Source organism: Vipera berus, assembly GCF_964194415.1.
Source record: "Vipera berus genome assembly, chromosome: 1".
In the NCBI taxonomy this organism is placed as follows: domain Eukaryota; kingdom Metazoa; phylum Chordata; class Lepidosauria; order Squamata; family Viperidae; genus Vipera; species Vipera berus.
This window is the reverse complement of record NC_138202.1, coordinates 304083804-304106805: the sequence shown is the minus strand read 5'-3', so window position 1 is coordinate 304106805 and position 23002 is coordinate 304083804. Positions and strand designations below refer to the sequence as shown.

The window sequence follows — 23002 nt, the reverse complement described above, 5'->3', positions numbered from 1 at the left end:
GCCAGAGTTAGGTTCCCGCTAAAACAAGGGCGCCGGAGGCCGCCTCAGACCACCCTCTCTTCGAGCTACCTTCGTTTCAGTCCCGCTAGTAGAAGCCCCGCGAGCGCCCGCCTGGCTTAGGACAGATACGGAGCCGCGCGAGCAAACGTGAAGGGGGGAAGCTCGCAGCTTCTTTGAGCCGGCTCGCCTGGAGACCCGAGAACGCCGGACCTTAAAGGAGGACGATCCGATTCAACGCCCCTTTCGCATTTCTGGGCAGAGGGCTGGAAGATCCCAAAGGGGAAAGCTTTAGCCTGCTCCGTGGACCCGGCCAAAGGTTCCTTCCGACGTGGAAAAAAGGCTGAACTTGTGCCGGAACGGGGTTGCTGGCTGCCTTTCTTCCCGAGCACGGGCCAGCCGGCGTGCAGGAGTTTCTTCAGTCCGCTGAAAGGGGGCTGGCGCCAGCTCGAAACGAAGAGACCCTCTTCCCCTCGGAGTCGGCTCCTTCCAGGATACGACGAGACCTTTAGAAGCTCGTCCGCGCGGTTTGCGAAGCGGGTCCCAGAGTGGCTCTAACGGCCGCGAACCTGGCTTAAAGGGAGGACTGAATTGGGGGGGGGGGTCGCTGGAAGACGCTGGGGCGGGAGAAAATTTATATATATATTATTTTGTCACTTGGCCGTTCCACTTGTGGCCGCCTGATAATATGAAAGGCGCTGGTTTCCCGCCGTTCCTTCTGGCTCATCTCCTTCTCTTTGCCACTCGAGGGGGAACTGTGGAGGCGGGCAGCCCCCTCTCGGGCTCTCGAGCTGGCGGCCAGCAGCCGTCCCGAGATGCGCCGAGTTTCTCCCGGCAGCAGAGAAAGAGCTTAGCGATGGATTTCATCGTGCCGTCGCTCTTCCGAACCTACCTGAGGGAGCTGGTGCTGGGTGACGGGGCCAGAGGCCAACCCTTGGCCGGGTTCAAGGCCCACTGCAGCCTGGTGCTGGACTGCCCGCCGCTTTTGCGCGCCGCTAGCTCTTGGCCGCCAAGGAGCGGAGCCGCAGAGCCCGCCGGCCGCGCCAGAGCCCTGTCCAAGGTGCTGAAAGCCGGTGCGGTGCGCAAGCTGCGCCGCGCCAAGCAGCTGGTGCTGGAAGTGGGAGAAGCCAACCTAAGGGACGACTGTGCCTGGCGTTCCGAGGCGGGAGTCGTGGCGACGGCGAGCCGGCTCGAGTTTACCCTCACCGAGGAATTCAGCTGGTGGATCCGCTCCGGGGAAGGCAGGCTGAGAGTTCGGTTGATGCCCGAAAGGAAGGCGTCTTTCTTGGGAAGGGAAGGCAGCTTATCGGCGGCCATCAGGGCATCCCGGCCCCGCCTGTTTTTCCAGATGGCCACCAGAGGTGAGAGAATAGTTGGTGACTTCTGCGCCTAGATAAAGTCAGCTTCCTAAGTTTGGGAAACGTAGAGGGAGTGAAAATATAAGGGCAGGATTAATCCTCTTTCAGGTTAGGAGGATTTCTAAATTTCTGCTCTCGTTTACCAAAGGTAAAGCAAGCCTTTAAAATTCACTGTAGTTTTTGTAGTATTAATTCAGAAGCATCCTTTGGAAAGAGTTTGTGATTTGCTGTGATATTTTCAAATAGAATTTCTTTCTTTCTTTCTTTCTTTCTTCTTCTTCTTCTTCTTCTTCTTCTTCTTCTTCTTCTTCTTCTTCTTCTTCTTCTTCTTCTTCTTCTTCTTCTTCTTCTTCTAAAAAAACCCATTATATTTCTAATTTTCTGCATTCTACACAGTGTTGCTTATCCTGAAAGGGAATAACATGACTACATAAAATAACCAATTTCCCCCCTTCCAGTTCAGAGTGCCTAAATGCCTATTCCTCTCCAGTATGTAGCTCTTAGGGGTTTGTTGGAGAGTAATGCACTGCAAGAAATTAATGTGCTGGTTAATGACTGAAATAAAGTTATTGTAAATCTTAACATATCAACCAGTACCCTATCAAACCAGTACCAGTACCCTATCAAAATCTTTTGTACTAAGTTAATTGTAGAAAGTTGAACACATATAACATTTTGTGTGTCATGAAATAGATGTTCTCAAGAAGGAACAATAATCTGGAGAAATTCAGTGGAGTTCGGTGGAATTACTATAGTTTAAATAAGATATGAATAATGTTACTTAGAAGTAATGTTACTTCTAAGTAAACCTTTGTAACACTCTCAGGGCCTTTAAATATGTTGAACTAATTCCCATGTTTCCTAGCCATCATAGGCCATCTTACACATTTGGAGAACACAAGTAAAACATGGATCCTCACACTGAGTTTAGTGAAGCTTATACCCAACTTAATGTCCATAATAAAAAGAATTATCTAAAAGGAATACTCATATAGAGACTGTAAGGTCTTGAATGCATTTTGCCTGGAAAATGAGATGTGCAGGTTGAGAAAAAGATACTTCTCATTATAAAAATTATATGTATTTTTCATTTTTTAAAAACAAAATACCCAAAAATTTTACACAATGACTCATTAGTGAGCTAGTAGCATTTCTTTTCAACTGAAATGTAAAAGTTATTCATTCAGAATAGTATAACTGAGATTCATAATTGCAAAAGCCACCCACTGATTAAATTAAAATTAAGACTTGTCATTGGTCATAAACTGTTCCCATTAATTAACCAATCACAATTATTATCTTAATATTTTAATGAAAATAGTTTAAACACATTGCCTACATCAGGAGATTTCTGTAGATTAATAGCCCAATTTTAAAAAGAAATTACAATATGGATCACTGGGATAGACTTGTGTTCAAAACTGATAGTATAAAATATTATATTTTGAATGTATGCAGTTCTATGAATTACAAACTAATTCAGTAAAAATACAATTACTGAGACATAATTAGACTTCACATAGTATAGCCAGACTTCTTTCCTTAGTTTACCAGTTCTAAAATAGTTCATATACTTACAGTTATTTTAAATTTAGTGAGATTTTCATAATATATACAGTAATGTGCAATCCAAATGGCATATGGAAAGCAGCAGAATTTGTTCAAGAAACAGGACTAGATACAGAGGTACCCACAATCTTAGTCTCGTGTGACAGAAAAATGTGTACATGGTGTGTTTTTTAGAATCATACTTTCCAATGTTGTTTTTCATTTCTACATATTCAGCCTGTGTTTCCCCACCTCACCCCAAAGCATTTATATCACCTAATGTTAACATATGATCTTCAGTAATTAGTACTGTTGAGATGTTTGGTTAAGGGGAAGGGAACTTGTGGGATAAAGTTTTTCTGAAGAGAGTTAGGATTTACACCCAATATACTAGCCCATGCAATCCTTGAATAGGCAAGAAAAAACAAAGGTACAGGTATAGTATAAGTGGTACCTTGCTCAATAGTAGCAACTGTGAGAGGGATCTTGGAATCCTAATGGACAATCACTTAAATATGAGCCAACAGTGTGCTGCAGCTGCCAAAAAAGCCAACACAGTGCTAGGCTGCATTAACAGAGGAATAGAATCAAGATCACGTGAAGCATTAATACCACTTTACAATGCCTTGGTAAGACCACACTTACAATACTGCATCCAGTTTTGGTCACCACGATGTAAAAAAAGATGTTGAGACTCTATAAAAAATGCAGAGAAGAGCAACAAAGATGATTAGGAGCAGGGCTATTTTTGTAAAAAAAAAAAAAGGTGCCGGAACTCACACACGTCATATAACCCGCCTTGCCTACCGTACAAGGTTCCTTCCAAAAAAGGTGCTGGAACTCCGTTCTGGGTGTTCTATGACAAAAAAAGCCCTGATAAGGGGACTGGAGGCTAAAACATATAGGGAACGGTTGCTGGAATTGGGTATGTCTAGTTTAATGAAGAGAAGGATGAGGGGGGGACATGATAGCAGTATTCCAATGTCTCAGGGGCTGCCACAAAGAAGAGGGAGTCAAGCTATTCTCCAAAGTACCTGAAGGACAAGAAGCAACAGATGGAAATTAGTCAAGGAGAGAAGCAACCTAGAACTAAGGAGAAACTTCCTGAGAGTTAGAACAATTAACCAGTGGAACAACCTGCCTCCAGAAGCAGTGAATGCTCCAACACTGGAAGTTTTTAAGAAGAGACTGGACAGCCATTTGTCTGAAATGGTATAGGGTTCCCTGCCTGAGCAGGGAGGTTGGACTAGATGACCTCCAAGGTCCCTTCCTATTATTATTATTATTATTATTATTATTATTATTATTATTATTATTATTATTATTATTATTATTATTATTATTATTATCATCTTAACTCAGAGGGAGTTGACCTTTCAGGATGGAAAAGCTCTTCACTCCTGTTTTAAGGAATTGGCAAACCATCTCATATAAAGATTCAGTCTCATTACACTTCAGCAATATTAGACTAATACAAACTACTATTGAACTGGGTATCTTCTTGCTCTATTTTTTTAATGGACTTCCTAATCTCCATTTCTTCAGCACTGATATTATCTGCATAAAAGCCCTTTTCCTCCTCTATAATTTTATGCACTCCTTATAACATCCCATAGGTATATAAAATTATATATCTATAATTAGTCATTATAAAACAAACTATGATTCTACGAAATTTCCAAAATAGAGTGCTTGAATGTTAATGTTTATAGTTATTAATTTTTGTAAATATTTCAAAAGAAATCTAGTTTGAAATTACGGAATGAAGTCTGAGGCATTCAGATTCAATCTTATGTAGGGATGAACAGGTCATAAGTTTTATATTACTGAAATTATTTGTAGCTCAAACTACAGTTGGGCAAAGAGAACTGCTACCCATGACTGTTGACTCCTCCAAGTAGATTCCTTAATAATACAACATTGATGCTCTGACTTCAATTCCAGGAACATCAAGAATAGGATTTTAAGAAAGAACAGTTCAGACCTGGACATTTTTTTCCTTATTACTTCTAGCAGACATAAATAATATTCTGATTTCATGTCATCAACTATTGGTTCTAAGTAACAGACTAAGGCTACATATGTATATGTGCTTCTGAAAGATATCACTGTATATATTTCTATGTTTTCTATCGCCCACAGCCATCAAAGCCAAAACTCTATTTAATTTATTTTTATTTATGACCAGGCATTCTAGAGCTACCAGCATTGTTTCTTCAATGTTCTGCCAACACCACTATCCATAGGTAGAAACCTATCTACACATGGGCTTTCAGTACTGCTAGTACCAGCCAAGCTGTTGCAAGAATGGCAAAGCAACATCTTTCTCTAAAGTTAGCTTTGCAGTTGTTCTATTGCTACAATAGATTGGAAACATGCTGCAATGACATTGGCACTGCAAAGCTTTTACACTGTGTTTGATAAGCTTTCCTTCACTTTCCTTGTTGTTGTTGATAGCTGCAAAGTCGTGTCTGACCCATTGCGACCCCATGGACAACGTTCCTGCAGGCCTTCCTGTCTTCTACCATCTTCTGGAGTCCACTTAAGCTCACGCCTACTGCTTCAGTGACTCCATCCAGCCATCTCATATTCTGTCGTCCCCTTCTTCTCTTGCCCTCATCCGCAACAAGAGGCTCTTTAGTTCTTCTTCACTTTCTGCCATTAGAGTGGTATCATCTGAATATCTTAGGTTGTTGATATTTCTCCCGGCAATCTTAATTCCAACTTTTGATTCATCTAGCCCTGCCTTTCTCATGATGTGCTCTGCATATAACCTAAATAGACAGGGCGACAGTATACAGCCTTGCCGGACTCCTTTCCCAATTTTGAACCAATCAGTGGTTCCGTGGCCAGTTCTCACTGTTGCTTCTTGGCCCGCATATAGGTTTCTCAAGAGACAAATAAGATGGTCTGGTACTCCCATCTCTTTAAGAACTTGCCACAGTTTGTTGTGGTCCACACAATCAAAGGCTTTAGCATAGTCAATGAAGCAGAAGTAGATGTTTATCTGGAACTCCCTAGCTTTCTCCATGATCCAGCGTATGTTGGCAATTTGATCTCTAGTTCCTCTGCCTCTTCGAAATCCTGCCTGTACTTCTGGTAGTTCTCAATCCACATACTGCTGGAGTCTAGCTTGTAGGATTTTAAACATAACTTTACTAGCATGTGAAATGAGTGCAATGGTACGATAGTTTGAACATTCTTTGGCACTGCCTTTCTTTGGAATTGGAATGTAAACTGATCTTTTCCAATCCTGTAGCCACTCTTGAGTTTTCCAAATTTGCTGGCAAATTGAGTGTAGCACTTTTACTGCATTGTCTTTTAAGATTTTGAATAGCTCAGCTGGAATACTGTCACCTCCTCTAGCTTTGTTGTTGCTCAGCTTTTCTAAGGCCCACCTCACTTCACATTCTAGGATGTCTGGCTCGAGGTCAGTGACCACCTCATTGTGATTATCAGGGACGTTAAGCTCATTCTTGTATAGTTCTTCTGTGTAATTTTGCCACCTCTTCTTAATCTCTTCTGCCTCTGTTAGGTCCCTGCCTTTATGGTCCTTTATCATGCCCATTTTTGCATGAAATGTTCCCTTCATCTCTCCAATTTTCTTGAAGAGATCTCTGGCCCTCCCTATTCTATTGTTTTCTTCTATTTCTTTGCACTGTTCATTTAAGAAGGCATTCTTATTTCTTCTAGCTATTCTCTGGAATTCTGCATTCAGTTGGGCATATCTTTCTTTTTCTCTCTTGCCTTTTGCTTCCCTCCTTTCCTCAGCTATTTGCAAAGCTTCCTCAGACAGCCATTTTGCTTTCTTGCATTTCTTTTTCTTTGGGATGGTTTTAGTTGCTACCCCTTGTACAATGTTGTGAACCTCTGTCCATAGTTCTTCAGGCACTCTGTCTATCTGATCTAATTCCTTAAATCTATTTGTCACCTTTACTGTATATTCAACAGGGATATGATTTAATTCATACCTGAGTGGCCTAGTGCTTTTCCCTACTTTCTTCAGTTTAAGCCTAAACTTTGCAGCCAGAAGCTCATGGTCTGAGCCACAGTCAGCTCCTAGTCTTGTTTTACTGACTGTACAGAGTTAATGACTACCACCTATATGTTATTTTTTTATTTAGTAAGCAAAGTTATTGTTTGCCTAAGCCAGTATTAAAATGTTGTTTAAGGAGTAAAGAATTCATCTGAATTATGCTTAGGTGTTAAATGAACAAGTAAATGTCCTTGCTGCTATATCCTACCACACATAGAAGTTCATAAAAATGCTTAACTGAAGTTGTCTGTTCAATAAATCACTGTTCTATGAAGGGTGACCCTCAGTGTGTATGGGCTGTATTTTTAAACAGACAGTGAAATATTGTAAGAAAAGTAATCTTAAAGAATGATGAGCACTGCTCTATGTAACATGGCAGTAGAATATTATTTCTTCAGAAATTGATGGTAAAAAGGTGAGCAAACTAAATTTACACTAATTTTTAACATGTTTTTCATGGTGAATTTTAAATATAAATTTTACACAATTCTCAAATCATATGTGAAGCAAGGACACTCATAATTTAAAGTAGAAACACTGACTGTTGTTTATCAGGGTTTAAAGTACCAACACAAAGTGCTATTCTTTAATGACAGAGAAGTGGGCTATCTTGAACTCTCCAACCTACAAATAATAGATTGTGCAGGCAACATATTCCACAGATCATTCATTTATATGGATATTGAATTAACCTTTTCTCTTCTTTTGATAGAGGCAAAATGTTTAAAAGAGACCTTTGTGTTTATTATTTATGTGGATAGAATTGTAATTTGAAGGTGGATATGGAAGATATTCCACAGCTCAATAAAAGTATGAACTTGGGTCAAGATCTATAAATTAATGGTCCATGGATTTCAGCTCTTAGTAGATCTTCTGACATAGTGCTGAAAACAATATCATTTGCTAATGCAAGCACGCAATTTGGCAAGTAATATATAGATAGTAATCTATGGATAAGAATAAAGATTTAACTTCTATACCAGTAAATTCTCACATATTTAAAAGTGTATGGGTCTGGGAATACTTAATAAAGGATATGGATATGGAGTGTGTGTTAGTATAGTATAGGTATCTTCTTGTGGGACACAAGAAACAGTATATAGGCTTGCAAATTAATCTTTGTAATAGAGTTTCTAGATTGCATAGAACAGTGGGAACAAGTTCAGGGTAAATTGGACTTTGTTTGGGCTTGTGATATACTGGCTGAAATGAATTTTAAAAGATTGTTTATGATGAAAGGCAAAATTCATGAAAGATACAAGATGACAAGAGGTTCTGAATATGGTATAGACCATTATTTTGGTAGAGTGAAGATCTTTTCACAAGAGGATCTTGTGAAAAAATGGACATGAATGAAAAAAGGGAAAAAAAACAGTATGAAAGAACAATTGCAAGAAAAGAAGGTGTGTAGAACTATGCTAATAGAGAATTTGAAAAAGGATGCTTGGTGGTATGATGAAGTGAAAGTGGCTGTGGATGAAAAAATATATGCAACACAATGTATATAAATTAAGATTACTGAAAGATATTATGGAAGGCAGAGAAATAATCTGTTTTAGTAGAAATTTTTTAAAAAATGTTTTGGTAGTCAGTGAAACAGACTAAAGAGTAAGCGTCCCACAGAGTTAATGGAATTAAAAATAAAAGGCATGAAATTATTTCAGCAAAATTAAACTGAAGAAGTGCTGAAAGGACTAGAGATTTCTATAAGAATGGTAATGATATCTTGAAGTGTGGAATTAATATAAATACAAATGCTATAAATATTTGTGTCCACTGTTGAATAAAAAGTAACAAATTCTATGAGACTGATAATAATTGGTACTTCTGGAGATGTACATGATATAACTGGAGAAATGTCAATGTATGTATGTGGTTTGCTTATGGGATGGCTGTGTGTCATACCTACATCTGGTAATTGGAAGAATGCTTTTATTGTTTGTGTTCCTGGGCCTTTTTAAAACAAGCTCCAACATCTGGCATCACCTTCCCCATGCAAGGCTCTAATCTGCTTTGGATGATCTTAAACATTATTTTGCTAGCATGTGAAATTAAGAACATTATACAATACTTTGCACACTTTGTTAAGTTTCTTCTCTTTGGTATTGGAATGTAGACTAACGTTTTCCAATCTGTGGCCATTGTGTTGTTCCTCAGATGTGTCAATTTGGCTTGATTAGAACTTTTACTGTTTTTTCTCCTGTTGCTTACCATTTTTCTGTAGATAAATCAGAATAGAGCTGGAAGGGACCTTGGAGATCTTCTAGTCCAACCCCCTGCTCAAGCAGGATATCCTATAACATTTCAGATAGGTGGTTATCCAGCCTTTTCTTTAAAACTCCCAGTAATGAAGCACCTACAACTTCTGAAGGCAAGCTGTTCCACTGGTTAATTGTCCTCACTCTTAGAAAGTTTCTCCTTAATTCCAAGTTGCTTCTTCTCCTTGATTAGTTTCCATCCATTGTTTCTTGTCTTGCCTTCTGGTGCTTTGGAAAATAAGTTGACTCCCTCTTCTTTGTGGCAGCCCCTCATATACTAGAATACTGCTGTCATGTCACCCCTAGTCCTTTTCTCTAGATTGGCCATACCCAATTCCTGCAACGGTTCTTTATATGTTTTTGTCTCCAATCATCTTGGATCCATATTCTAGGTGTGGTCTTACTAAGGTTCTATAAAGCAGTACTAATTCTTCAAATGATTTTGATTCTATGCTTCTATTTATACAACCAAGGGTTGTATTATCTTTTTTTGGGATGCTTTTGTTTAAATGATCATCCACTATGACTCCAAAGTCCCTCTCACAGTTACTGTTTATGAGCCAGATTTGCCTAATCTGTACTTGTATTTTTAGTTTTTCCTGCTTAGTTGTAAAACCTTGCTCTTCTCCACATTAAATTTCATGTTGTTGGATAGAGCCGATTGTTCAAGTCTGTCAAGATCTTTTTGTATCCTGAGTTTGTCTTCTGGGGTGTTAGTTATTACTGCTAGATCACTTCCTGTAGCCTTGCAATTTGACAATGGCCAGAATACTGATCTAACGTCATCTTCTAGTTTAGAGATTCTTGTAAGTAGGGAATATTTTCTAAGGAATCCTGGATGTTGACATCTCTCCTCTACAGAATTTCAGAATACTCTTTCCATCTTTGCTTGATCAACATTTAATACTGTATGTTACAATCTGTCAATTGTTGTCCTTTATCATAACTGCTAGAGGTTAGGACCTCCTGAGTTCAGGGATCATTTGGAAGACTTTCCTTATGTATCCACTCTATTTCCTTCTTCAGCATCTTGACAGATAATGTTGTAATACTGCTTCTTGTTTCTTCTAACAACTGTCTGAAACTGTTAAATCCTTCCTGAGAATTTTGGCTTTCTTGGACTTGATTTCTCTTCTCAGCAATTTCCATGTTTGTTCTGACATTCAGATTGATTTACTTTGGTGTTTTTTTTACTTTCACCCTTAAAAATTTCTTTAAGTTCATTGTATAGCTCTTTCATCCTCTATCAATAAGGTTCAGAACCTCAAAGTGATTAATGTTCTTCTCCTTGAATGATGGGCATAGGTTCAAATCATATCATGGAATCCAGTTGTATTTTTTGTTCTGCTTTTGGAACTTACACATGAACAATTTATGTGCTCTACGAGAGCTCAGTTATAACATGGCCAGGAAGTCTTTGTAAGAGATTATGAATTGAGATTATGAATTGAGGAATCAGGCTAGAAACCAGGAGACTGAGTTTTAGTCCTGCTATAGGCACAAAACCAGCTAGATGAACTTGGGCCAGTCACTCTCTCTCTCTCTGACTTGGGAAGGAGGCAATGGCAAACTACTTCTGATATCTTGCCAAAAAAGTGCAGGTACTTGTCCAGGAATCAAAAATTGATTCAAAGGACTACACACACACACACACACACACACATCAGAGGGTTAGAATAACAGCAAGATGAATGGTGGCGCAAGAACCATGGTGGCACAGTGGTTAGAATGCAGTACTGTAAGCTATGCTGAATCCCAACTGCCAGCAGTATAGCACAGTGAAGCACAGTATATAAGTCTAAGTGCTATTGCTATATAAATTTAATAAATAAATAATAAATATCAAGTGGCATATGGATGCAGCAGAAGCTGGGATGGTTCATAGGAAGGAAAAGTGATTGATCTGAAGACATAACAGTTATGGGAGATAAACTGAATGGTGCTGGTGAAAACCACAGTGTGCTACATTATTTTATGTTATATCAATAGCAATAGTACTTAGACTTATACACCACTCCATAGTGCTTTTACAGTGCTCTCTGAGTGGTTTACAATGTCAGCATATTGCCCACAACAATCTGGGTCCTCATTTTACCACCTTGGAAGGATGGAAATAGTATGATGGATATTCTTGTATGAAAGCACTGATAAGGCTATATAGTTAGGTTATTCAGAAGGTCAGGACACTTGGATGTATAAGACAAATTGAGATGTTGAAGTATTCCTAAAAGTAATGTATAACATTTCATTTTTATTCCTCAGACAGCATTTCCCCCCAATCTATGGCACACTCATGGACTAATACTAGTTTAACGTGAGGACTATGGCAGAAGCTATTCAAGTACCATGGGTTTGTCACTGCATTCTAGATTTATTGCCATACTGACATCTTAAAAACCAGCTGGATGCTTTAGTAATAGTTCTGAAAGGTTCCCTCAGTGAAGATTTAATTTCATTTAAACTCTTTATGGACTTAGAGTGGCAAAGACTTTTCTGGTTTTATGCATGCAAAGTTCTGGCCAGCAAATTTGTAAAAAGAGAAATGAAATATGTGACAGCATGAAAAGGTATTTGATTATGTGTAATTTGTAACCTATTTTTGATGATAACATTATCCTAAAACAGAAATTACAAGATTACAAATTCCACTGAAAAATCACTGGAAACTTTCTATAAATTAGGTTTTCAACTGGAATATAGACCACACATAAGCTGAGATCAATTTTTTTCTGAATTAGATATGGGACCTTTTCATGTCCCAGCATATAAATTTAATAAAACAAATAAATGCATTTATTGTATTTCAGTGTTGCCAAAAGTTCCCCAGTCACCTATTCTAAGTTGGCCATGAAGTTGGAAGAAAAATATTTGTTTGTTTAGCCAGATATATATGACAATATGAATATTTCTCATATGAATATATAGGAAAACATATATTTAAACCTTATTAACATACATTTCTGTGCAGAATATCATAGTAATTTAAAAATGTATATTTAATGCAAGTATTTCAAATATACACTGAGAAATACAAACAAGAATTAGTTGTATGGATGTATGCAGTATCTTCATGATGTAGCTATGGTAATGTTGTAGGACTTCATATTTCAGTGCTAAATGAAGAGTAAATGAAGTAATGTTTGCTTTCATAGTGTGCAGGAATATGTAAAAAGGACATTGCATCAAGAAAACAGTTGAATTTTTTCAAGGCTCACGTTCATTCACTGAGAAAAAAGAAGGGCAAAATGACCATGTATGCAAGGGCAATGCCAAAATAGCTGTGAGTAGCTTCTGAAACAGCTGGGTGAGTCTGGAAAAAGATGTTATTACTTCATTGATTTAAAGAGAGGTGCTTCTTATGTGCTCATGCAAAAAAATGAATCTCTCTTTTGAAGAGTTTGCTCAAATTTATTTATTTATTTGACTTGTATGCTGCCCATCTCACCTAGACTGACCTACCTAACTGATAAGATGGAGATTATTTTGCATACATCTTTACTATCTCTATTTTGCTTCTTAGAATCATAAGAGAAGTTGGTACCATAATTCGGTTCTCTAATTAGAATACACTGTAGTTCACTGACATCAATGCATACAAAAAAATCCCTTTGATTGGTTACTCTCCTAGACAGCTTCAGTCAAAGATATTAATTTTATTCACATGGCCCACTTAGCTGAGTCAAGGGTGATGTCAAACATGAAAGCCCAATGAGGAAGGAATAATTTTAGCCTAAACTTGACCTGACACTACTTTGGATGAAATTGCCTTTCTGTGATAAGCTGCATTGTGCAAAACTAGGCAAAGTATGATGGGAGAGAAATTATGTCTCTTTCTGCTAGACAAATGTGCAAAAGCTTAAAGCAGGCCCACAAATACAGGGCTTGTTGAGGCAGTCCCTAGCTGTGGTTCCCTCTTCTTGGTAGAGATTGTTACCATAATCCTTTAGGGAAGGAATTCCTTCAGAATTAATATTTTTCTATATGAAAGGTTTAGGCTCTGGGGAAGTCTCTCTAAGTCTTTTGATTTTAAATAAATAAAAGTAAGCACTCAACAATGTTACTTTTCACTTCCCACCTGCAAGGTATCCAAGAAACACATCACTGGCAATGGCACTATGGAGCTGTTGCTTCAGAGGGTTTATCCAACCACCAGTCTGAGCAGTTGGAACATCATGTTTGTCTCTGCTAGCCATAATACTATTTCCTTAATAGTCCCTCATCTGATCTTTCATGTTGTTGCCTTGGTTTTCTAGTGACCAGTGGGATGCTGGAATTTCCCCCTTGGCTTCTATTGTTTCATATTAGAGACAGTCTCTTAAAACATTCTGCTTAATTGTTCAAGGACCGTAGAGCCTTCAGTCTTGTTAATGATTTTTATGATACTAAGATACTAATATTAGTTTTCCATATTATGTATGCTGTGATATAAAGGGGCAAATGAGTATAATAGCAGAGTACATCTGTTTCCAGAGGGGAATAGCTCCTGAGTAGAAAAGTAGAATATAACTGAAATAATAATAAATCAGCATGTTGTTTTTTTCTGCAAAGGACTAATTGAGTTCAATGGCAAAATAAAGATCAACCTATTTAGTATCACATAGAATTTTGTGGCTCACACTCTTATCTACTACATTAATACATGTAGTATAGTTCTGAGAAAAGAATGTGATATAGCACCACAGACTCACAGAGTTAGAAGCTTTTGTCCAATCCCTTGCTCAGAATGAAAATCCCAATTAAAGCATATTTGACAGATGTCTCCCCAGTCTTCTCTCAGTAAAGAGAAACTTACCATATCAATTATTTTGACTATTGAGCTTCTCTGACCACTAAGACATTTTTCCTAAAATTCAGACAGAATTTCCCTTGCTGTATTTTCAGATCATTATGAAAAGTAGAATCAGATCAAGGCTTTCTTTTAGGAGACACTTCTTCAAGTAATTGAAGTTATTATATGTAAGACATACCCACCCCAGTGATCTTTTCTAATTTCACCTGTAAAATGACATTCCCATACCTGGAAAATACTGTGGGAAGGAGGGTTGAATTTTGTGATAGGATATTGACATTGTAACTGAATAAAATCACTGATGAAATCAACACTCATTGCTGAAAGAAGCCAAGTTAAATGTAGAGACTCTTATTCTGAGCCTGGAAGTTCCTCCTGCCATACACAGGTAGCCGAAGCTGCTTCATATGCTGTTGATCTGCAAATCCCAGCATCCTCCATCTTTGGCCAGGCAGTCTAGGAAGGTTGGAAGCTGTAGTTGCTTTGTAAACTGACAGGAATGTACTACAATGTATACAATCTTGAATGAATGGATGAATTAATAAGATCCAAAATATATAGTAATATTGAAAACATGTATTATGTAACAGTATTTAGTAGCTTGATGTTAACAGTAATTCTGTTAGAGCCTTTAGTGTGCTTGGAGACAAGAAATTACTGTAGTTTGCACTACAGTTGTACTATGTACATCTGTAGTGCAAATTCACCTTTAGGCTTACTAAAAAAGGAAAGGAGTCCCTTTGGATTTTACTCCATTTGTCATTGCCCACTATAGGGGGTTGGTGCTTGTCTCTCTTTTGAGGCCATAAGCCAGCGCAGTCTGAGGACATTTACACAGTCATGTGGCCAGCATGATATAGTGGAGCACTGTTTCCTCCCCACCAAAGGGGTATCTATTTATTTTCTCACATTTGCATGCTTTTCAAATGCTAGGTGGGCAGGAGTTAGGCAAGGACAGATGCTCACCCAATTGTGTGATGCTCAGGACTTGAACTTGCCTTGTCAGCTTTCCAGCTGATAAGCCCAGCGTCTTAACTGCTGAGCTATTCCACCACTCATTTAGGCTTACAACTTATGAAAATAATATTTAGTGGCCCAAGTGAAGAATTTATTGTATTTAATGACTTAAAACAAAAGTCCTAATCTCAATAGTAGCAAATAGGGCGCTAGCCTGAAAAACAGAAACTTGTCTAGTGAATGTTGGAACAAATCAATTATTTTGTTAGGATTTTTTCAGAAATCAATTTGCAGCAATTATTTGGTAATGCTTTAAGCCATTTTTATTGTGATTTATGGTAATACCAGCTGTGATATTAATGTGGTTGTATTTTGTGGTATATTTAATCTTTACCATCACACTTTGTGTTCTGCCCCATTCCTCATTATGGCAGTGGTATGGAGTATGTTTCTAGAAGAAATGAATGAAGAAGGTTGGGACTGTATTACAGGCATATATATTCACAGCAGGATCTCCCAAGGTGTGAAGGTCTAGCTAAAAAAAGCAGGTACTTACATTGGGCACAGCAATATAGGAAGATGCTAGAGGAAGAGGATCACTTAGTGACAATCACAAGTGACATGGAAAATAAAGTTGTTCAAAACATTTCTGAAGGAGGCTCCAATCTCAAACTGGTATGTTAAAGGATGCCAATCAATTAACTTTTAAGGCTGACAATTTCCAATTGGGTTAATTAGTAGTTACATGCACATACAAAGATGAGTCACTTCAATTCCTCTTAAATCTCATTAATTTAGAGTACATAAATATGTGTACATGCAGTATTCTAAACCACACAGGGTAGTTCTGAGGGACCATCCTATTCCACCCAGATTCAAATTTATGATCTTAATTAAAGCTTAATCCAATGATCCCACTGCTTCTCAGTGTTTTGTGTGGAACCAGGGTTCAAGAAACAATTTAAACATGAAGAAAGCATAAAGAGCAGTTTCTGCTTGTCTTAAATTAATTCAGAATGTCATATTACAATCTCTTCTCTATTAGCCCTTTTAGTGTGGTTGACAGCTACTTCGACACTGACATAGGCTGTCTATCTGTATAATACTGCAAATAAATGCAGTTATTTTTTCCTTAACTAAAGGGAAAAGGTGGCAGAAAATCCTTGAAAGCTTTTCTAGAGCCAAATCAGCATAAAAAAGAGGTTCCCTAGAGGGCATCTTGACTATTGAACTATCTCCTATAAGCTCAATATTTTTCAGAAGCAGAGCTGCTAATATGTTGTTTCAGATGCCCTAATTTGCTGAAACATCACCAGTTTCACAAAATATTCTGACTTGAAGGGTTTCATCAATGATTCATATAGGACTGAACTTTCTTAAACAAAGGCTGGCTTCAGAAATTCCAACTCATTTAAACCTTTCTTGTTTGGAAGAGAAGTTCCAATTGGGAAGTACCATTTAGTTAAAAGTCCAACTATTTCAGCAGCCAGAAAATGTAGATTCTCTTTGAACTGCCAAGTAAAATATTTTAAATGTTACTAGTTACTTCTCTCCTCTTCATAAACCATTTTTAAGAACAATAATTTATTTGATAGTTCTATGTCCTGTTTGTAACCTGTCTATATATAATTTATGGATGGCTCTGACATATCGGAGGTATTTAGAAAATGATTTTTTAAAATCTCTAACCTATTTATGGGAAGACCACTGTGTAAATGTATATTCAAAGATCAAGCTTTTATAATGGTATGTGTTTGCTTTTTGTTTACTGAACCATGTTTTTAGAAACATATATCAATGGTTCCAAGATTAGCATTCCTGAAATACAATTTGATACTTGCCCAAATTTAATTGACTTTTGTTAAACCTTCCAGCAATAATCTAATCTACTATAATTTTGGTAGATAATAACATATTATGCAATTAATAGCCAAGCTGGAGCTATGTTTAATATAAGAAAATAAAGGCATGGTTTCTTTAAAAACAATTACTTAACTCTGGATATTTTGTACATCTACTGTATTTCTGAAACTTGGCATGCTCTCTTAAGACCTTTTTATGTAAATATTTAGTAGAAATATAATTATAGCTGAACATCAACAGATGATGTATATAGACAAAATGTATAGGGGATCTGAAAGTTGGATCCAGTTTGTTTTAGTCTAAACTGGTTATCACATTCAGAAATTGAAAACTATGTTCCTTTGTCCAATGCATGTTGGATACATTCCAATATAACCAGTGCTTTTTTTGTAAAAGAAAAAGGTGCCGAAACTCACACATGTTATACAACCTGCCTTGCCTACCCTACAAGGTTACATCCAAAAAAGGTGCCGGAACTCCGTTCTGAGCGTTCTATGAGGAAAAAAGCCCTGAATATAACAATATTCACCAATTTAGTGCTTTGTGGAAGTGTGAGGCCATTCATTTCATTTGTTATTCTACAATAGAATGTGAAGATAGTAAGCTAGATAAGTGTGTGTATTTGTTTGTGTGTGATGTGTGAGCATGCGTGCACACACATACACCTTTAAATCAGTGTTGATTCCTGGTAAATGCCCAGACAAATTCCTACAGTTTTTTGGCAAGTTTTTTCAGAGGTGGTTACCATTGCCTTCTTCCTATGACTGAGAGAGAGGGACCAGCCCAGGGTCACCTGACTGGGCTTAAGGTGAGACTAAAATTCATGGTCTCTTAGTTTCTAACATGGTACCTGAACCATTACACCAAAGCTAGAAGTATCTTCCCCAAAATTCAAAGTGATTCAAGTTTGACCAGATATGTGTAGAATTACACTAATGAGCAAGTGACAAAACTGGAACCAATGCTCCATTTCCCCAAAGAGTCTCTCAACTTTCTTTTTAATATAGTGAAGAGTTTTGTTTTATATAAAGGAAATTTAGGGGGGGGAAGTATGAAAAGATGAAAAGGATCCTTTCTGAAATGAGCCACATTTGTCTTTTCTCTGTAATTCAGAGAAATTTGGTGGAAGAAAAATGTCAGGGAAGCATAAATGCAGATTTGATAAGTTTGACCTTTTTTCTTTTCAGAACAATAAATGTCAGAAAACTTAAAATGACAAGGTGGAATAGCTGGAGTTATTTATATGTTTTAATAATTTAGGGAGGAAGTACATTTTGAGACCTACATACTGATATGATGTTTTTGCTAAACTTGGTATCTGGAAACACCCGTTTCACAGTCACAATGATATACATTTCTACTAGAAAACAAAATAATAACACACAGTATTTTAGGATTAATTGTAACCTTTATGAATGAACAACAGTGTTATGTTGCTCACAAATGGAAGGAATCAGTAAAGACACCATAGAAATAGACCTACAGAGATGACATAATTCTTATCTTGTCCTTCTATCCAGAATGCACAAATTCACTGTCCAGAAATATTCAGGAAGATAGAACTGCTAACCAAATACAGCCAATAATAGCTTTCAAAAATACATTCAATATGGATAACATGGATATAGATTGGAGTGACTTAAAATAAGATAGGAATGATATGGGAAAAATATGTTTCAATAGTAGGGTCTCATTTTGTGACCTGGGTGCTTATTTCTCCAATATAAACATATTGCTACAATGATTGATTAATGTTAAGATAGCATAAAATTATACTCAGCTGTAGAATATTATTATATTTATTCAACCTCTTTATAGTATAATTTAAAGCAACATTCTCAAGAGCTTTTTCATTCAGACAATGCTACAGATCCACACTTTTGCTGTACATGATATTGCTGCAATAGGCTGCATTATATCACAGCTTTGATCATACACTTCACAGGAAGTGAATCTAAAGATTTTAATATAGTTCTAATATAGTTGGAAGGTGACAGAATGTAGATGGATAGCCTATGCATTTCTCACGCAGATGTAATTCTAGACAACCAATAATTTTATTCTTTTTATGCACAAATTAATATTTTGAATGCCCTCATGCATCTTCATAATGTGCAGGATGCAATCTTGTATAATTATTTTATTTTGTCTGCAGTTATTAGTGAAATATTGTTTAAAAACTCTCAAGACAAAATATGCATCCATTTTTGCTTTGATGCAAAAGTGTGTGTTCATTTTAGAAAGTTTGTTCCTAGAAGTAATGAAGATCCCTCCTTCATTGAAAAGGAATATCAGATTCATGTTGATTTTTTTAAAAAATTCAGGTTATTGTTTGTTTAGGATTCCATTATATAGTTTGATAATGTAAATAGGTTTGTAAGTTGTTATTTATCAATTGTTCTCTTGGCCCTTCATTAAATCAGTAACCAGTTGATTCCATATAGTCTTGTATTGCATAACTTTTTTTCTTGATCCAACAAAGCTTAGGTATTGCACACCAGTCTCACAACCATTTCCAGCATAGATAATTAGGAACCTGGTGGCTTCCCTATTCTGCACCCATATAAAAGGCAGTGATTATATTTCAATGGGAATCTTGGTTGAGAACGCTTGGGCCTCTTTGGAGGACACTTATGCTAAGAATCATAGGCTCCACTATTTATTTATTTTTTTGGAATATTCAGCAGGTCCTAATAATTTCACCCATGAACTGCCTTTTAGGTTTTAATTTTAAAGAATCTAGCTGGCAATGTTCTGGGTCCTTTTTGACAAGGAAGGTTAAGTACAACAGGTGCTGGGATTACTGGGTGCTGTTACAACACTTTTGAAAGAGCAATTCCATTGCCTGGGAAAGCTTTAAAACTGCTTTAGATGCTGGCTGTGGCAAAGGGGGATATTTGTCCAGTTATGTCTAATTCACCAGGTGCAGCTGTGCCTGAGCCACTCAGATTACATCCCAAAGATGCTTTTTCAAAAGGCAACTGGACTTTTTTTGTTTTTTTCTTGAAGAGGTTTTTCGCTCCTCACCCAAGAAGCTTCTTCAGTTCTGACTGAATGGCAGAAAATGGAAGGATTTTCATGCAGTCATCTGGTTGTTAGCACTCACTCTAAGAGTAGCTGAGACCACTTGGAGGCTTATCTGTGCCCTTGGAGTCACCCAAACAGTGCAAATGGGTGTAGAACCTTCTTGGAACTGCTGAAAGGACTGTGTTGTAAATAGGAGATAGGTGGTGTCATATACATCCCCCTCTATGGAGAGAGGGCTGTTTAATTTTAACTTTGGGGTCCTCTCTGTCCAGAATGTGGACTTTGCTGTCTTTTGTTGAACTCTTCACTAGTTCAGCATTGTTTTGAACAGAACTGAAGGAATTGCTATTAAACTTTAAAGTCCTAGAGGGCATATGGCCAGATAATCTGTGGGATTATCTCTCCTGTTGTGGTTGTTAAGATCTGCAGGAGAGGCTTTTCTGAAGATGTCCTTATTTTATGAGGCCTTGTCAAGCATTCTTCTGTGTTACTCCTAGTCAAGGGAGGAGTTATTTTGGATCCTCTTCTCTCTTCCTTTACAAAACAGTTAAGTTACACTATTACAACCAGACATATGGTGCTATTTTTAAGAATGGTTTTAGTAATTTTGCTTTAGTTTTTAACTATGTTTTTACTAAACTAAATAAAAACGAACATATTATAATCACAGAATGTTGAAACTACAATATCTATTAAAAATAACCCTGTGAGGTGGGTTTGCCTGAGAAAGAGTGGCTAGCCCTAAATCATGTTCTAAAGCAGAAATAGAGAGCACAGTGCCCTCCCTTTGACATCTCCATGTTTCCTTCTATTTGACTTTAATTTTCAAATCTTTCAAGTATAGAGAAAAAACAACAGGAGCAATGAAAATGAAAAGCTAGCCGATTCAAGGGGGGAAAAATACAAATGAAAGCTGGAAGTTATAACTGGAATTATTTTTATGCATCTTGAAGAGATGGTGGGGAATTAGGGGGAACTGTTTGTATTATGGTGTTGTGAATTGTCACACTCAGAAAGGAAAGCATCCTTTCCATGGAAGCCATTATGTGACGTGTTCATGACATGGTGTCAAAGTTCTAGAAATAAGTGCTGGTATTTCAGAGAGCCTTGAAGGCTCGGCTCTTTGCCCAAGCCTTTGGTGAGAATAATTTAAGACCCTTCTGGATAATTTGCTTCGCTTTGCTTGGGGCCTAGTTTGTGCCACCTTTTGTTCTTTGTTTTAATCATTGTATTATTTTATTCTCAGTATATTTTTATCAGTGAACTGCCCAGAGTCACTTATTTATTTCAATGTAATGAACTAAATAAATACCCACCAGACACAAAAAACGGCTACCTCTATATTTGTGTATCAAGTTATTATTGCTATTGATACAATGCCTTTTGTCTTATGGCAATAAAAGTGTACTGCCCTAATCTTTGCAGTGGCCCAAGCTCATAGATAAAAATATTGTATATTCCCACTTCTTTAAATCCGGTATTCTCCAGATGTGTCAGGTCTGCAATTTCTCAGTATATCTGGAGGTGCAAGGTTGGAAAAGTTATTTAGAAAAAAAATATCTGTATCTATATTTTAAAGTAAATAACCAAGGGAAACAATGATCCCTAAAGTATATTGGAATGTGTCTTTCTCATGTAACAGGGATAAGGGATTACATTTCCAAATAAAAACATGATTCAGCTAGTGATCATCTTCCATTGTTTTCCCACTTTCAGCCATGTTTCTTCACTCAGTAGACATGAAAGTGTTAACTGAAGAAAAAAATTCTTATAATGTATATTATTCATTTCAGCAATATTTATGAAAGGCAGAATCATATCTATAATCAAAAGTGCCATGTTTTTCTCTCTATTGACTCAGGTGTTTGAATTAAATAGCTATTAACACTACCAAATAAACAAGTATCTTATACAGCCTGCATAAAATATTATTATACAAATTAACCAGATGTTCCTTTGGGGAAAGTAAAAAGCCTTGCAGAACTTTTTTTTTAAAAAAAATTCAGTTCAATGACTATATCTTTTCTGAAATTTGATTGATGTCTTCTTCTGTTCTATCTTAATTACTCAAATACTTTGATCACAGAATAACAAGCAAGTCCATTATTTTATTTTGCAGTGGGGTACAGCACCAAGTGGTGAAATTAGTTTTTTTCATATTTGATCTACAACCCAACTAGATTTTAAAACTAGCCCAGAGTTGCTTTTCAGAGTGAAATGATCAGCATATACATTTAACTAATTAATTAAATAAATACATAGATAAAGAAATCTGAGACAATCCCCCCCCCCCCCAAGAATGAGTGGTCAACTTTCAGGAGAACCACAAGCATTTGTCTGGCTTTTTCTCTGACATTATTTTAATAAAGACAAGAAGCAGAGGGCAAATCAAGGTTTTAGCATAACCATTTTTTCCCAACATTTTTTTCTTTCATTGATGTAGTGTTTCAACTTCCATCCCATCTGAGATATTCCATTTTCCCCCTCTTTCCCTTCCTGAAAAATAAGTACTAGCGTAAATGCCATGGTACACATATTAGTAATAAAATAAAATACAAGGAGAGTAACAAAACATTTATAGTATGTCTCTATTAACCAAGAGGAGGAAATAAAAAGCATGGGATACTAAATGTAGCCTTCTCCAACCCTTAACTCTTTCACTATTATTAGCATCCCTTTAGTCAGCATGACCACTTTGAAGAATAGAATAGAATAGAATAGAATAGAATAGAATAGAATAGAATAGAATAGAATAGAATAGAATAGAATAGAATAGAATAGAATAGAATAGAATAGAATAGAATAGAATAGAATAGAATAGAATAGAATAGAATAGAATAGAGCTGGAAGGGACCTTGGAGGTCTTGTAGTCCAGCCTCCTGCTCAAGCAGGAGAATCTATACTGTCTCAGACAGGTGAATGTCTAGTCTCTTCTTAAAAATCTCCAGTGATGGAGTGCCCATGATTTCTGGAGGTAAGCTGTTTCACTGGCTGATTGTCCTCACTGTCAGAAATTTCCCCTTAGTTCCAGGTTGCTTCTCTATTTGATCAGTTTCCAACCATTGTTTCTCATCCTTCCCTCTGGTGTGCTGGTGAACAACCTGGGCCCCTCTGCCTTGTGGCAGCCCCTCAGATACTGGAACACTGCAATCATGTCTCCCCTATTTCT

At 37.2% G+C, this 23002-nt stretch overlaps 1 protein-coding gene across 1 annotated transcript in view; it reads left to right on the top strand.

Moving 5' to 3' along the window:
- Nucleotides 1-685: 685 nt before the first annotated feature.
- ALK (ALK receptor tyrosine kinase) overlaps nucleotides 686-23002 on the top strand; it is a gene marked incomplete at both ends in the record, with an annotated part of 680504 nt that continues 658187 nt past the window's right edge. The window contains one exon of the mRNA XM_081312714.1: nucleotides 686-1358. Within this exon, the coding sequence (XP_081168840.1) occupies nucleotides 686-1358 (673 nt within the window). The remainder of the gene's footprint in view (nucleotides 1359-23002) is intronic.